Source organism: Entelurus aequoreus, linkage group LG16 (genome assembly GCF_033978785.1).
Source record: "Entelurus aequoreus isolate RoL-2023_Sb linkage group LG16, RoL_Eaeq_v1.1, whole genome shotgun sequence".
Classification (NCBI taxonomy): domain Eukaryota; kingdom Metazoa; phylum Chordata; class Actinopteri; order Syngnathiformes; family Syngnathidae; genus Entelurus; species Entelurus aequoreus.
In genome coordinates this window covers 28,297,682-28,313,988 of record NC_084746.1, presented here as the reverse complement: position 1 = coordinate 28,313,988, position 16,307 = coordinate 28,297,682, and the positions used below count along the sequence as shown (strand labels likewise).

At 40.9% G+C, this 16,307-nt stretch overlaps 1 protein-coding gene across 4 annotated transcripts in view; it reads right to left on the bottom strand.

Annotated features, from left to right (window-relative positions):
* Positions 1-16,307, bottom strand: part of agap3 (ArfGAP with GTPase domain, ankyrin repeat and PH domain 3) — a 425,021-nt gene that overhangs the window by 8,840 nt on the left and 399,874 nt on the right. For all 4 annotated transcript variants that reach the window (XM_062022533.1, XM_062022534.1, XM_062022532.1 and 1 more), the window contains exon 17: positions 1,185-1,440. In XM_062022533.1, coding sequence (XP_061878517.1) covers positions 1,185-1,440 — 256 coding nt within the window. The remainder of the gene's footprint in view (positions 1-1,184; positions 1,441-16,307) is intronic.

Here is a 16,307-nt window from a genome sequence, read left to right as displayed (position 1 = left end):
CATTGCTGTATGTATACTTTTGACCCAGCAGATTTGGTCACAATTTCAGTAGACCCATAATAAATTCATAAAAGAAACAAACTTCATGAATGTTTTTTGTGACCAACAAGTATGTGCTCCAATCACTCTATCACAAAAAAAATAAGAGTTGTAGAAATGATTGGAAACTCAAGACAGCCATGACATTATGTTCTTTACAAGTGTATGTAAACTTTTGACCACAACTGTATATATATATTTTTTGAGATGTATCTAACATATATAAACAATACTTTTTAAAAAAGAAATAAGTATAGAATCAAATAAAAACTGTTTTTTTTTGTGTTTCAGACAATCAGCATGTATTGTTATTATAATGTTAATTTACATTTTTGTGGCCAAAATGCCATACAATATATTGACAGCAGCCCAATGAAGTCCTTCAGTAAAAATCAAATGTCCCAATATGGGATCCATTATTTAAATTAGTTTCAACTATTAAATGAACCTAAAATATGACTTCTTTTATCTTTGTGGAAAATATTGGACACAATGTGTTGTCAAGCTTGTGAGATGCGATGCACGTGTAAGTCACTATTGTTCATTTTTTTAATGTTTTTATCTTATTTTTTTTAATAAATGGCTGTGATGATAATGTCAATGAGGGATTTCTAATCACTGCTATGTTGGAATTGTTATTAATGTTGATAATGTTGTTGATATTATTCATTTTGGATTGTTTTGTGTCATGTTTGTGCGTCGTCTCGATTGCTCTGTTGATTGCTATTCTGAATGGTTTTGGGATTGTGTTATTATTGTATTATTGTGTATTATTTTTTTTGGACTGATTAATAAAAAAATAATTAAAAAGTCCCAAACCATTTAAAGACTCAAATGTGCCAAATTAATCCATTAAAAATGTGTTAAATTAAAAGAACATTAAAATAAATCCATTTAAATGGTTTGTGTTTGGCTTCAGGAGAGTTTGTAAAAGTAAACCAATATGACCATAATGTTGTGATAATTTAATTGTACAATTTCTTAGAAGTATAATTGAGTTCCCGTGTGAAGATGGCGGTTGTATTAAGTCAGCGAGCCGCAGCTGATTTCCATGTGAATTCTCTGACAGGAAGTCAGGCTTTTGAGACACCCAAAGGTCGCTCCTTCTCCGAGGCGCACGTCTAAAACCCGACCATGTGTCTCACCCAGATGAGCAGCTGTGTGATGACCACGTTGGCCATGGCGCAGGAGAGATGCAGCGCCGTGCGTCCGTCGCCGTCGCCGTACGTCTCGTTGACCTCCTCCTTGGTGCCGTGAGCCAGCAGGACCACCACCAGCCTCAGGTCGTCCTCCACCACCGCCCGCAGGAGCTGCTGGCCCAAGGGCACGTCGGACTGGGGCAGGCCCACCAGGAAGAGCTTCTGCTCGTATTTGGCGCGGATCCAGCGCTCCTTCTCCTCCCTGGAGAGGAAAACACTTTTACTATTTTGGCTCGCGGCGGAATTTGGAATAGTGGTTCCGTCACATACAACTGTAGACCACCACAACACATCCCACTGGGCATCCTCCACTTCTTGTTGTCCAAAAAAAGGTCTACACTCTCAGATAGCATTTTTGCCCGATGTTAAGAACAGGATTCAAAACAGACTTATGAAAAAAATGCTGCAGTTGCTAATGAGGCCTTCCTGCGCTTATCCAACAGGAGACTGAGGGCCACGGCATCACAGTGAAGAATGTGCAGTATAATAGTTAAAGTACCACTGATAGTCACACACACACTAGGTGTGGTGAAATTACCCTCTGCTTTTGACCCATCCCCTTGTTCACCACCTGGGAGGTGAGGGGAGCTGTGAGCAGCAGCGGTGGCCGCACCCGGGAATCATTTTTGGTGATTTAACCCCCAATTCCAACCCTTGATGCTGAGTGCCAAGCAGGTAGGTAATGGGTCCCATTTTTATAGTCTTTGGTATGACTCGGCCGGGGTTTGAACTCACGGCCTACCGATCTCAGAGCGGACACTCTAACCATGCAGTGTAAGCTAACGTTTCTAAGCATCAGCAGAATTTACCGCGCCATGAAAAAGGTGCATAAAAGCGATCCGAGCGTTACGACGTTTCGCGGCTACTCCGATAAATCATCACACCGTACAAAAAAAGGGAACTCGACACTGGTTTATGGAATCTTCAGACTACAAGTCACAAATTTTCCTACGCTTTGAACCCTGCGCTTTATACAATGCGGCGAGTTTATGGATTTTGCCAAGCCACGTGTTAAAACAGCGTGGCTTCATAGTAAAAGAGTGCGGGTACTAGACTGGCCTGCCTGTAGTCCAGACATGTCTCCCATTGAAAATGTGTGGCGCATTATGAAGCCTAAAATACCACAACGGAGACCCCGGACTGTTGAACAACTTAAGCTGTACATCAAGCAAGAATGGGAAAGAATTCCACCTGAAAAGCTTCAAAAATGTGTCTCCTCATGTCCCAAACGTTTACTGAGTGTTGTTAAAAGGAAAGGCCATGTAACACAGTGGTAAAAATGCACCTGTGCCAACTGTTTTGCAATGTGTTGCTGCCATTAAATTCTAAGTTAATGATTATTTGCAAAAAAAAAAGTGTTTCTCAGTTCGAACATTAAATATCTTGTCTTTGCAGTTCAATTGAATATAAGTTGAAAAGGATTTACAAATCATTGTATTCTGTTTTAATTTACGATTTACACAACGTGTCAACTTCTCTGGTTTTGTACAACAACAGTTCCTGCAGGGATCAAACCCAACTTGAGAAGTGCATTAACCTCTTAAGGCCCAAGCTGTTTGTTTACATGCTTTTTTTTTTTTACTTCTCGTTGCTATTTGGGCTTATTGGACCCTAATTAGAATAACAACTAAGAATCATCTTTTGAAATGATGTACTTAGTCCATAAGTAACAAACGTGTACTTCATGTTTAGTGACATGATAATTCTTATTTTTTACAGTTTTTCCCCCCAAATTCCATTGTATGTTATACTCTTCTGACACCACCAGATAGCAGTATAAGTGTCCACATAAGCACATAAGACCCCAATTCAGTAGTGTACACAATTTTGGAAATAAGAGCTAAAAGGTGCTGTCCACGCATGTGGCCAACTAAGCCTTTAGAGCAGTGGTTCTTAACCTTGTTGGAAGTACCGAACCCCACCAGTTTCATATGCACATTCACCGAGCCCTTCTTTAGTGAAAAATAAAATGTGTTTTTTTTTAAAATTCAAGACAAAGTTATGTTTTTTTACTGGTGCACAAAATGAACCGTGCATGAACATCACCTTGATCAAAGAACAAAACCAACACAGTGCATGAACTCACAACAAATTACACACCTGCAAATCAATGTGACATCTGCTGTTGCCGTATCCACAATAAGCCGATAGGGAGAAGTTTTTATTTACACAATGAGTCGGGTGTGTCTAGACCTCCACGCCGAACCCCTGAGGCCGACTCACCGTACCCCTAGGGTTCGATCGAACCCAGGTTAAGAACCACTGCTTTAGAGGTTAAAGGCCTACTGAAATGAATTTTTTTTATTTAAACGGGGATAGCAGATCCATTCTATGTGTCATACTTGATCATTTCGCGATACTGCCATATTTTTGCTGAAAGGATTTAGTAGAGAACATCGACGATAAAGTTCGCAACTTTTGGTCGCTGATAAAAAAAGCCTTGCCTGTACCGGAAGTAGCGTGACGTCACAGGTTGAAAGGCTCCTCACATTTCCCCATTGTTTACACCAGCAGCGAGAGAGATTCAGACAGAGAAAGCGACGATTACCCCATTAATTTGAGCCAGGATGAAAGATTTGTGGATGAGGAACGTGAGAGTGAAGGACTAGATTGCAGTGCAAGACGTATCTTTTTTCGCTCTGACCGTATCTTAGGTACAAGCTGGCTCATTGGATTCCACACTTTCTCCTTTTTCTATTGTGGATCACGGATTTGTATTTTAAACCACCTCGGATACTATATCCTCTTGAAAATGAGAGTCGAGAACACGAAATGGACATTCACAGTGACTTTTATCTCCACAACAATACATTGTTGAAGCACTTTAGCTACGGAGCTAACGTGATAGCATCGTCCTTAAATGCAGATAAAAACAAAAGAAATAAGCCTCTGACTGGAAGGATAGACAGAAGATCAACAATACTGCTACCAGGAGACACCGAACCAAACACTGGACCTGTAACTACACGGTTAATGCTGTGCCACCTGTCGAAGCCTAGCAATGCAGTTGCTAACGACGCCATTGAAGCTAACTTAGCTACGGGACCTCGACAGAGCTATGCTAAAAACATTAGCGCTCCACCTATGCCAGCTCTCATCTGCTCATCAACACCCGTGCTCACCTGCGTTCCAGCGATCAACGGCGCGACGAAGGACTTCACCCGATCATCGATGCGGTCGGCGGCTAGCGTCTGATAGCGCGTCTGCTATCCAAGTCAAAGTCCTCCTGGTTGTGTTGCTGCAGCCAGCCGCTAATACACCGATCCCACCTACAGCTTTCTTCTTTGCAGTCTCCATTGTTCATTAAAATATTGTTCATTGCAAAAGATTCACCAACACAGATGTCCACAATACTGTGGAATTTTGCGATGAAAACAGAGCTTTTTTTATTGGATACAATGTGTCCGAATACTTCCGTTTCAACCATTGACGTCACGCGCATACGTCATCATACATAGATGTTTTCAACCGGAAGTTTCGCGGGAAATTTAAAATTGCACTTTATAAGTCAACCCGGCCGTATTGGCACGTGTTGCAATGTTAAGATTTCATCATTGATATATAAACTATCAGACTGCGTGGTCGGTAGTAGTGGGTTTCAGTAGGCCTTTAATGCTGCGTGCCACAGAGGACAGTAACATTGTCGATGCAAATATTCTACAATATTTTAATATTAGGTGGCGGAGGAGGAAGTGGCTTGGAGAAATGTACTGTAAAAGTTCATATAAGGCGCCCTGTCATTCACTGATTGTCTGTTCATGCAAAAGGCACATGAAGGAGCAGCTCTGGACGAACAGCAAGAAAGTGACATATTTGTCCTCATGAGGGCGCTACACTGAGTGACATTTAGCAGAGTAAATTAGGATGGAGAGATCACAGAGCAATCATATTTAGGAGCGCCATCTTTGTAAAGGTTACAATGCTCGTGTCGGTTTCAGACAATACGGAAGAAGAAAAAGGCGGGGTTTTTTTTATTTTTTATCAGCACTGTTGCCTGTCAGTCTGAACCTGTGGACCCCCTCCCACAAAAGAAGCAGCATGGCTTGCCGTCTCCCCCGAGGCGGCTCGGGCCTCCAGCCCGATCGATGGCGCTGAATGGCCGCCAAGAGAGGAACGGGATGCTTCCTGTGGGAGAGAATAGCCGAAAAGTCCTCTATCGCCATCTATTGCGCTCCCATCTTGACCTCCATTCTGCGGCCTCATTCAACGCGTCCGCAGATAAAAAATCAATACGTGAGTGACTGAGCATGCCCGGTGTGCCGCTGACCCCGTGACCCCGTCAGCGGCGTGCGATAAGACGGCACCGTTGTTTGGAACGGTGGATGAGTGACATGAGCGGAGCAGGTTTGTATGGACACGTTGAATGCCCCGCTGCCTCGGCGCTGACAAGACTCTCGGGGGGACCGGCGGCCACGACGTCCAACTGACAACCATTTTCTAGCATCTGACTCACACTCTGCTCACTTCATTTGTGCCTTCGCATGGACCCCCGTCACAGACTTTTAACGACACTAAATAAGGTCGCCAAGGTGTTGATTTAGCTAAACCGCAGAGATGTTGACTGGTTGAGTTTGTGTTTATTTGGAACATGCACGCATACAACATGATACATCACAATGTCCAGTTTCTCTTTTCAACATGTTCGAAAAGGAGTAGGAAGAAGCAGACCTTATTTAATCCTACCCCTTTTCTTTTACATAACAGTTGCTAAAACTTTTGTTCACTTCCTGTTCTCAATTTATTCACTATATACTCCATAAGTAATCACAATAAAAATAAATAAATAAAAAATAATTGGTTAAGGAAGTTATATTTCATATGATGAGATGAGTAAGATTATTTTGAGAATGAATGAATGGATGAATGAAATGGTTCTTCTTCTTTGTACTTTGTAAACACTTTAAGTTTGAAGAGTTTCTTGAAGTGGATCATATTAGTACATTGTTTTATTTATTTACTTAATCCATTCCATAATTTAATTCCACATACTGATATACTGAAGGTCTTAAGTGTTGTACGAGCATACAAATGTTTTAAATTACATTTTTCTGTAAGATTATATTTCTCCTCTTTTGTTGAGAAGAATTGTTGTACATTCTTGTGTAGCAGGTTATAGTTTGCTTTCTGTATAATTTTGGCTGTTTGCAAATTCACTATGTCGTGGAATTTCAGTATCTTTGATTCAATAAATAAAGGATTTGTATGTTCTCTATATCCAACTTTATGTATTATTCTAACTGATCTTTTTCGTAACACCGTTAGTTAATGAGTGTACTTTTGTAATTATTTCCCCATATTTCTGCACAATAACTCAGATATGGTAACTCTAGTGAGCAGTAAAGAATATAAAGTGATTTTTGGTCCAAAACATGTTTTGCTTTATTCATTATTGACGTGTTTCTTGCTACTTTATGTTGTATGTTTGTTACATGAGATCTCCAGTTCAATTCCAGTTAATTGGAGGCAGGCAATAATTGGAGATATTTGAAAACTAACTCTGTTTAAACAGGACTAATGTTTTGAGGTGCATGCAAAAGCAGACAGCAAAACATTTAAAAACTTGTATAGTGAAACTTGTTTATGTCGGAATGGCTGAATCACGTTGCTATAAGCCAGGGGTGTCAAACTCAGTTTAGCTCAGGGGCCGCATGTAGGAAAATCTATTCCCACATGGGCCGGACGGGTAAAATCATAGCATGATAACTTAAAAATACAACTACAAAACCCAAAACCAGTGAAGTTTGCACGTTGTGCAAATCGTAAATAAAAACAGATTTCAATGATTTGCAAATCCTTTTCAACCTATATTCAATTGAGTAGACTGCAAAGACAAGATACATAATGTTCGAACTGGAAAACTTAGTTATTTTTTGCAAATATTAGCTCATTTGGAATTTGATGCCTGCAACATGTTTCAAAAAAGCTGGCACAAGTAACAAAAAAGACAAAAAGTTGAGGAATGCTCATCAAACACTTATTTGGAACATCCCACAGGTGAAAAGGCAAATTGGGAACAGGTGGGTGCCATGATTGGGTATAAAAGCAGATTCCATGAAATGCTCAGTCATTCACAAACAAGGATGGGGCGAGGGTCACCACTTTGTGAACACATGCATGAGCAAATTGTCCAACAGTTCAAGAACAACATTTTTTAACGAATTTAGGGATTTCACCATCTACGGTCCGTTTTCATGTGTTTTTACCTTACTTTAGTACCATTTTTTTGTATCTTCACTGCAACCACATCATTTCCCAATTGTGGAATGAATAATGTCTATCCTATCCCATACTATCCCTACATCAAGCATTTATTCATCATTTCAGTTCAGCATTGGAGTATTTATATGCAATTTCTACAGAAATCCCATTTTCTATTTCTTCTTCTTCTTATTCCGCCCTATTTTTGTCTGCCTTCTTCTCCCAAAGATTTGGTCAGAATTAACCATTCCAAATTCTGAATATTCAGCTCATTCTTGACATGTTCTTGCAGCCAAAGTAGATATTCACTATAAAATATATTTTCATTATCACGTTGAATTAAAGAGGACCTATTATGGAAAACCAACTTACCTATTGGTACTTGCTGTTGTATACGTGGGATCTGCATAAATCCTGAAAATTTTAATCAAATCACGAAGGAATTGCGTCAATATTTATATTTACTTAATACTTCCGCCAATCCAGCTGTTTGGAATTTGCTCCTTTTGTGATATTTTTGTTGTGTGTGACATCAACGGATTATCCATTTATGATAAAAATGTGCACAGAGTTCAGTCTGGGCACATTCAAGCTCAGTCATTTTCTCTCCTCTCTTGTTGTGGGGCAGACTGGCTCATACATGCACATGCATCCTCCGCTGTTGCCAATTTTAACACAAAGTAGAGTATAGTTGTAACTAGAGATGTCCGATAATATAGGACTGCCGATATTATCGGCCGATAAATGCATTAAAATGTAATATCAGAAATTATCGGTATCGGTTTCAAAAAGTAAAATGTATGACTTTTTAAAACGCCGCTGTACGGAGTGGTACACGGACGTAGGGAGAAGTACAGAGCGCCAATAAACCTTAAAGGCACTGCCTTTGCGTGCCGGCCCAATCACATCATATCTACGACTTTTCACACACACAAGTGAATGCAAGGCATACTTGGTCAACAGCCATACAGGTCACACTGAGGGTGACGGAGTGTTCTCATCCTTCACTGAACTCTCTTCCAAATACGATTTGCCGAACTCCCACCTTTTTCGTTTTTTTCAGGCGAGGGACTTCGTAAAGAAACAGTTCCCACACTTTCCGAATCGTCCTCCGGAAACTCTTATAGATACATTGTTATCTTTGAGCCCTAACCATAAAAAATGTATCTCTGTGTTGTATACCTCTTTAAGTTCAGTTGCTCCAAACTCTCTATCAGTGATAAGAGCCTCGTGGGAGAGCGATCTTAATACCAACATATCCGACCAACACTGGGACTCTGCCCTGAAACTGGTTCACTCCTCCTCAATATGTGGCCGCCATAGTCTCATCCAATGCAAAGTAATCCATAAAATTCATTACACTAACTCAAAACTATCCAAAATCTACCCCACTGTTAGCAATACCTGCAATAGATGCAAACAATCTCCGGCCGACCATGTCCATATGTTCTGGTCCTGCTCTAAACTATGTTCCTTTTGGGAGGATATTTTTGACACGATCGGGAAAGCATACGGTCAAAACTTTCCCCCCAACCCATTATCAGCCATTTTTGGCGTATGCCCCGATAACATGTGCCCGGTATCATTAAAACGTGCTGTTGCTTTTACGACCTTGCTGGCCAGGCGATTGATTTTGTTTAATTGGAAGCTGGCTTGCCCCCCATCACACGGCCGTTGGATTAGAGAGGTTCTCTACAATCTAAAACTAGAAAAACTTAGGTTTTCGCTAAAAGGCTCGGCTCAAGCGTTTGAAAGCTCATGGAGTCCTTTCTTGCTGTATGTCAACTCTCTTGATTTATACCCAGACGCAGATGAGGAATAACCTCCCTTTTATTTATTATTATTATTTTAATTTCATTGAATTTAATTTTAATTTTATTTTCTCCCTTTCTCTCCTTTCAGCCTGTTTGTCTGTCTCTGGCCTCGTATGTGTGTGTGTATGTGAGGATGTCTGTCTTTGTCGTCTTACTTGTTATATGATTGTGCCATATGTCCCTTGTGGTGTGACCTGAGTGGGGTGGGAGGGTGGGTGGGGAATTGGGTTTTAAGGGAAAGGGTGTGAAGAATTTTCTGACTTTAAAATTGTACTGTTTCGACTTGCACTTTTTTCTGTATTTGAAAATGCCAATAAAAAAAGTTGGATTCAAATAATAAATATGGCAGTGCCATGTTGGCATTTTTTTCCATAACTTGAGTTGATGTATTTTGGAAAACCTTGTTACATTGTTTAATGCATCCAGCGGGGCATCACAACAAAATTAGGCATAATAATGTGTTAATTCCACGACTGTATATATCGCTATCGGTTGATATCAGAATCGGTAATTAAGAGTTGGACAATATCGGAATATTGGATATCAGCAAAAAAGCCATTATCGGACATCTTTAGTTGTAACTGATATCTATCAGTAGACTCAATATGGTCAGTGGTAACAACTACGATAATGATAGCATGGAGAAGACGCAGTCAAAGTGGAGGCACGTAAATAAGACCACAAAACAGCGCATCCTGAAGAGACGGTCAAAAAGCGGTTTTAAGATGATCTGTAAACTATAATCTATGCAACAATTTGACCAAAGAACCAGCATTACATGTTATGTAGACCACATGGAAGTGTTTTAAATGGAGAAATCATAAGATGACCCCTTTAAAGAAGGAGCTGAGCCGGAAAGCTCTCAATTTACCGGTCGGTCACTGCGGTCCCCTTTATTCTTATAAAGTGACACAATAGTGGCATCACGCATGTCCTGAGGTACTCCTTCTTCCTCCCAGCAAAGACACAGTAATTCGTACAGCGGTTTAAGCAGGGCAGGCTTCCCTTGCTTGATAGCTTCAGGTGGAATGTTATCGTTACCTGGTGCTTTGTCAGATGGAAGTGAATCAATAGCTTTTTCAAGCTCTACCTGGTCAGGATGCCACTCGAACGCCTCCCTAGGGAGGTGTTTAGGGCACGTCCGACCGGTAGGAGGCCAAGGGGAAGACCCAGGACACGTTGGGAAGACTATCTCTCCCGGCTGACCTGGGAACGCCTCGGGATCCCCCGGGAGGAGCTGGACGAAGTGGCTGGGGAGAGGGAAGTCTGGGCTCCCCTGCTTAGGCTGCTGCCCCCGCGACCCGACCTCAGATAGGCAGAGGAAAATGGATGGATGGATGGATGGGCCCCTTTAAAGGGGAACAGCACTTTCTTTTTAAATTTTGCCTATCGTTCATAATCATTATGAAAGACATGACGGCGGACATTTTTTTCTAATGCATTCTAAACATTAAATACATTCGATCAAAAGTCGGCTTACAGCGTGGCCAATGGGAGGTCCTCTATATTGCCCATAAAATCCAATAAATAACCATCCAAAAAACGCCAACAATACTCCATTTACATTTTGTGAATTGAATATTAACCAAATATTAGTGATATTGTTATTATAAGCGCTAACACAGACAAACTATTTATAGTGGCGCAGTGATCACTTCCTGTGTGCCAATGTTTACATCATCGAGTGGTAAGGTGCTTCCTTGCTTACTTTTGCTCTTGAAAGTTTCTTGTAGATCATAAACCATGCCTTTCACCTGCATAGTAGAAGAATGAGGATGTATTCCGACAAGTTGGTACACTTTGACAGCCAATTTAGACCCAGGAATGGCGAGAACGACACAAAAAGACGCTTGCTTTCACCCCCATTTTCTTCGCAAGGATTACGAGTCATTTTTCATCTAAATGGGAATATATCAACATTTTAGCTGTTGGCATCCTAATGACAGCAGACCTTGTACAGTAAGTGATGTTTTATTATGTTTGTTGGTTCTCATGAAGTCTGCAGTGAACAGTAATCAGTGATGTTAAAAAAAAAAAACAGATGTCATGATGCATTTTTTGTAATTAATGCGCCGTGTATGCTTAAAATGATTAAAATACGTAAATATTGAACGTTATTATAAATGTGCCTGTTACTACTTTACACACAGTACAGGCCAAAAGTTTGGACACACTTTCCCATTTAATGCGTTTTCTTTATTTTCATGACTATTTACATTGAATATTGTCACTGAAGGCATCAAAACTATGAATGAACACATGTGGAGTTATGTACTTAACAAAAAAAGGTGAAATAACTGAAAACATGTTTTATATTCTAGTTCCTTCAAAATAGCCACCCTTTGCTCTGATTACTGCTTTGCACACTCTTGGCATTCTCTCGATGAGCTTTGAGAGGTAGTCACCTGAATTGGTTTTCACGTCACATGTGTCATAGTTTTGATGGCTTCAGAGACAATCTACAATGTAAATAGTCATGGAAATAAAGAAAACACATTGAAATGAGAAGGTGTGTCCAAAATGTTTGTCTGTGCAGTATATACTTAGATAATGTATGTAAAACCTTAATGGAGGTGTTTGGATGTTTTTAAGGGCTTCATGGACAGAATAGAGCGGCTCTCATAGGCTACAGTGCAAGCAAACTTTTGATTGCATTAAAAAAAATCCATCCGCCATGTCTTTCATAATGAACAATAGGCAATATTTTTAAAAAAAAGAGCAGTCTCACTTTGTTAATTGTGTCTTTGGGTGTCCTGAGAAGTGTCTTTTGTTATTCTCATATTCATTGTTTAAAATCCTCGTGAAGTGGACTTAGTTATTTCTTCATCCAATGTGTTAAATCCTTTATGTCATATGTGTCAAAGTCAAGGCCCGCGGGCCAGATCCGGCCCCCGGGATGATATTTGATTAGTTTTAGAACTGGCCCGCAGTCCACAGCCGCCTGCTGCTGTTTTGCATGCACCAATACTCCATCAGTGTAGGCACTAAAAACTTTTAAAATGGGGTCCCAGGTACCCCATCAAGCCATAAAAATGGGGTCCCACGGTAAATTTTTTGGGTCCCACTTTTTTGTAAGTGTTTTAAAAACAAATGATAAATGTATGCATTATCCTGTTATATCTCACATTCTACATTGTGTTTTGGAAAAAGGTTGTCATAAACGTTACTTAATTCATAAAAAAAACAAAAACAAAAGAAAACACATTTTTATGTATTCTGTTGTAAACATTCATTCACTTTCTTCTTTCCTTCATGGATCTAAACTTTACCGCTGACAGTGTTTTTTTTCTATATTTTTATTGTAATATTTTCAGCATGTGTTTGTTCTATTTGTGTCCAAAGTAAGACAAAGAAAACAATCTGAAGTTGTCTTTATTTTTCAGTTTTAATGCCATGATTTTAATGTGCACAGATTTTCCTCCAAGCTAAAATGAGTTTCACACCCCTGTTCTATGTTATAAAGTTGGTTGCTACTATTAGTAACGGCCAGTAGTTAGTGTAGGTCGTCAAGGCGACGGACTTGGACGGACTGCGAGTGAAAGAGGCATCGCAGATTGATGAAGTGCAAAAAAGAAATAGGAAGCTCATAAAGCGACATTAGCGTTTATAAGCATATGGTTTTTAGTTTTGTTTTGGGCCAAAGGGGGAAAGAAAACGGCGCTTCTCTTCACTAAACCATCAGGAGAAGCTTTCTTAGGGACGCAGCCATTGTGCGTCCAACAATACGGCCCTAATGGCAGGCAATTGCAGAGTTTTATGGGGTAAGACCACCAATCCCTCCTCGGTCTCCATGCGAGGACAAGCCTGTTAGCAAATCAATTGGCCTTAAAACAAGTGGACGCTTTGAACAGGAAGGGGCCGTCCTGTCCCCCTTCTCTTAAGCCCCGTTTACACTAAGGTTATGCAGGGTAAAGCCCACCTAACCTTATCCTTGTCCACACACACACAATGGCCGTTTAAGACCCCCTTCTCCCCTCCGTCAGCTGGCGCAACGCGACCTAATAAGCATTCGCGGAAAATGCGCACGTTATAGTCACCTCCAGTGTTGCTTTGTGTGCAAGTTCTTGAATTTAACTTATCTGAACAATATCCAGTGTTGTGGTATTTCAATTAACTGGAATCCAGTGTGCTGTGGGGCCCTATTGTAGTGAATCACACCTGCGCCATCATAAATTCATCAAATCTTTAATGGACATTTTACATCAATCAAACTAGGAATCTAGATATCTGGTCAGGACACTCCTCACTCTTTTGCCTTCACCTTCATTGTCCATTCGTTTTTGGTGACTTTATATACTCTGGACCTAGACGTTGAGTCTGTGACATACATGGCGGACAATAACTGTCCAATTGCCAGTCCAAAAGCATTCGCTGTTATCCGTAGTCTTCCCTCGACAACCAGGTAATACAAAGCACACGCTACCTTTTTTGAATCACATCCCACATTCTCGTTGACTCTCCTTCGACAAATAGACAAAGTTTTTCGGTAAGTAGAATCACAGCTGACCTCGACATTCGAAAGTTCTCTTGCCGTCTGAGAAGTGTTGTACGCGAAATAGCTGCAATCTAAGGGTGTAACGGTACGTGTATTTGTATTGAACCGTTTCGGTACGGGGGTTTCGGTTCGGTTCGGAGGTGTACCGAACGAGTTTCCACACGGACATATTAAAGGCCTACTGAAATGACATTTTTTTATTTAAACGGGGATAGCAGATCCATTCTATGTGTCATACTTGGTCATTTCGCGATATTGCCATATTTTTGCTGAAAGGATTTAGTAGAGAACAACGACGATAAAGTTTGCAACTTTTGGTCGCTGATAAAAAAAAGCCTTGCCTGTACCGGAAGTAGCGTGACGTCACAGGAGGAAGGGCTGCTTACATTTTCCTATTGTTTACAATGCAGCGAGAGAGATTCGGACCGAGAAAGCGACGATTACCCCATTAATTTGAGCGAGGATGAAAGATTCGTGGATGAGGAACGTGAGAGTGAAGGACTAGCGTGCAGTGCAGGACAAATCTTTTTTCGCTCTGACCGTAACTTAGGTACAAGCTGGCTCATTGGATTCCACACTTTCTCCTTTTTCTATTGTGGATCACGGATTTGTATTTTAAACCACCTCGGATACTATATCCTCTTGAAAATGAGAGTCGAGAACGCGAAATGGACATTCACAGTGACTTTTATCTCCACGACAATACATCGGTGAAACACTTTAGCTACGGAGCTAACGTGATAGCATCGGGCTCAAATGCAGATAGAAACAAAATAAATAAACCCCTGACTGGAAGGATAGACAGAAAATCAACAATACTATTAAACCCTGGACCTGTAAATACACGGTTAATGCTTTCCAGCTTGGCGAAGCTTAACAATGCTGTTGCTAACGACGCCATTGAAGCTAACTTAGCAACGGGACCTCACAGAGCTATGATAAAAACATTAGCGCTCCACCTACGCCAGCCAGCCCTCATTTGCTCATCAACACTCGTGCTCACCTGCGTTCCAGCGATCGACGGAAGGACGAAGGACTTCACCCGATCATCCGTGCGGTCGGCGGCTAGCGTCAGCTAGCGCGTCTGCTATCCAAGTCAAAGTCCTCCTGGTTGTGTTGTTACAGCCAGCCGCTAATACACCGATTCCACCTACAACTTTCTTCTTTGCAGTCTTCATTGTTCATTAAACAAATTGCAAAAGATTCACCAACACAGATGTCCAGAATACTGTGGAATTTTGAGATGAAAACAGAGCTTTTTTGTATTGGATTCAATGGTGTACCAATACTTCCGTTTAACTAGTGACGTCACGCGCAAACATCATCATACATAGACGTTTTCAACCGGAAGTTTAGCGGGAAATTAAAAATTGCACTTTATAAGTTAACCCGGCCGTATTGGCATGTGTTGCAATGTTAAGATTTCATCATTGATATATAAACTATCAGACTGCGTGGTCGGTAGTAGTGGGTTTCAGTAGGCCTTTAAGTAGCGTACCGCACGTTGTGTAAACAATGCACACCGAGGCACAACACACGGCATGCTAGCAGCGACCGGGCTACGACAACATGTGAAAGCCAGAGATGGAAGACCCTCTTGCCTCGTTAAGATCTCCCGTTTGGGAACACTTTGGCTTCGCGGTGCGATACAACAATGGAGGACGGAGGTTTGCCGACATTGTTCAGCAGCGGTAGGATATGCTTCTGACAACACGTCAAACATGCTAACCCATTTGAAGCGTCACCACCCCCAAGTGAACATCGCTTCAACGAAGAGAAAGACGAGCGTGGTGCAAACACCGCATTCAAGCAGCCTCTCCTCGGTGAGTCAGGCAGGGCTAAAGCAATAACAAATGCCGTTGGTGTTTTTATAGCAGCAGATTTAAGACCATATTGCATTAAAAACTAGATTTAGACCCATTTCTATGGTGGAAGAACAATGAGCCCACATATCCTCTTCCTGCCAAGTTAGCCAGGGACTACCTGGAGACATTGTAACTGCAAGCAGGTCGGCTCTTTCTGCAGACAATGTGGATATACTGATTTTTCTGGCAAAAAACATGAAGATTGAGTGAAAGTCACCAGGGTTAAAGGCTGGGGGGGGGGGAAGAAAAGTTAATCTGAGGCTGAGTTGACTTGAAACTGTTTAATGTTGCACTTTTTATATGTAGAAGAAAAGTTTTGTCATTGTATTTAATCTGAGCAACAACTTGAGGCAGTTTAATGTTGATTAACGTGGAACCCGACTTAAACAAGATGAAAAAGTTATTCGGGTGTTAACATTTAGTGGTCAATTGTACGGAATATGTACTGTACTGTGCAATCTAATAATAAAAGTCTCAATCAATCAATCAAAAAAAGCACTTTATATGTAGAAAGATTTTGTTAAGAGCCTCATCTTATTTAGTTTTTATTTTATATATGTTGACCACATGAACCCTGGCAATCAACCCTGTGTGTATATGTATGTTATTGTTATGCTTAGCATTCATGACTGCCTGCTGTTGCACTGATCAGCCTAGTGGTGGCTCACATCCATCACACACAGAGCTATTTCTATTT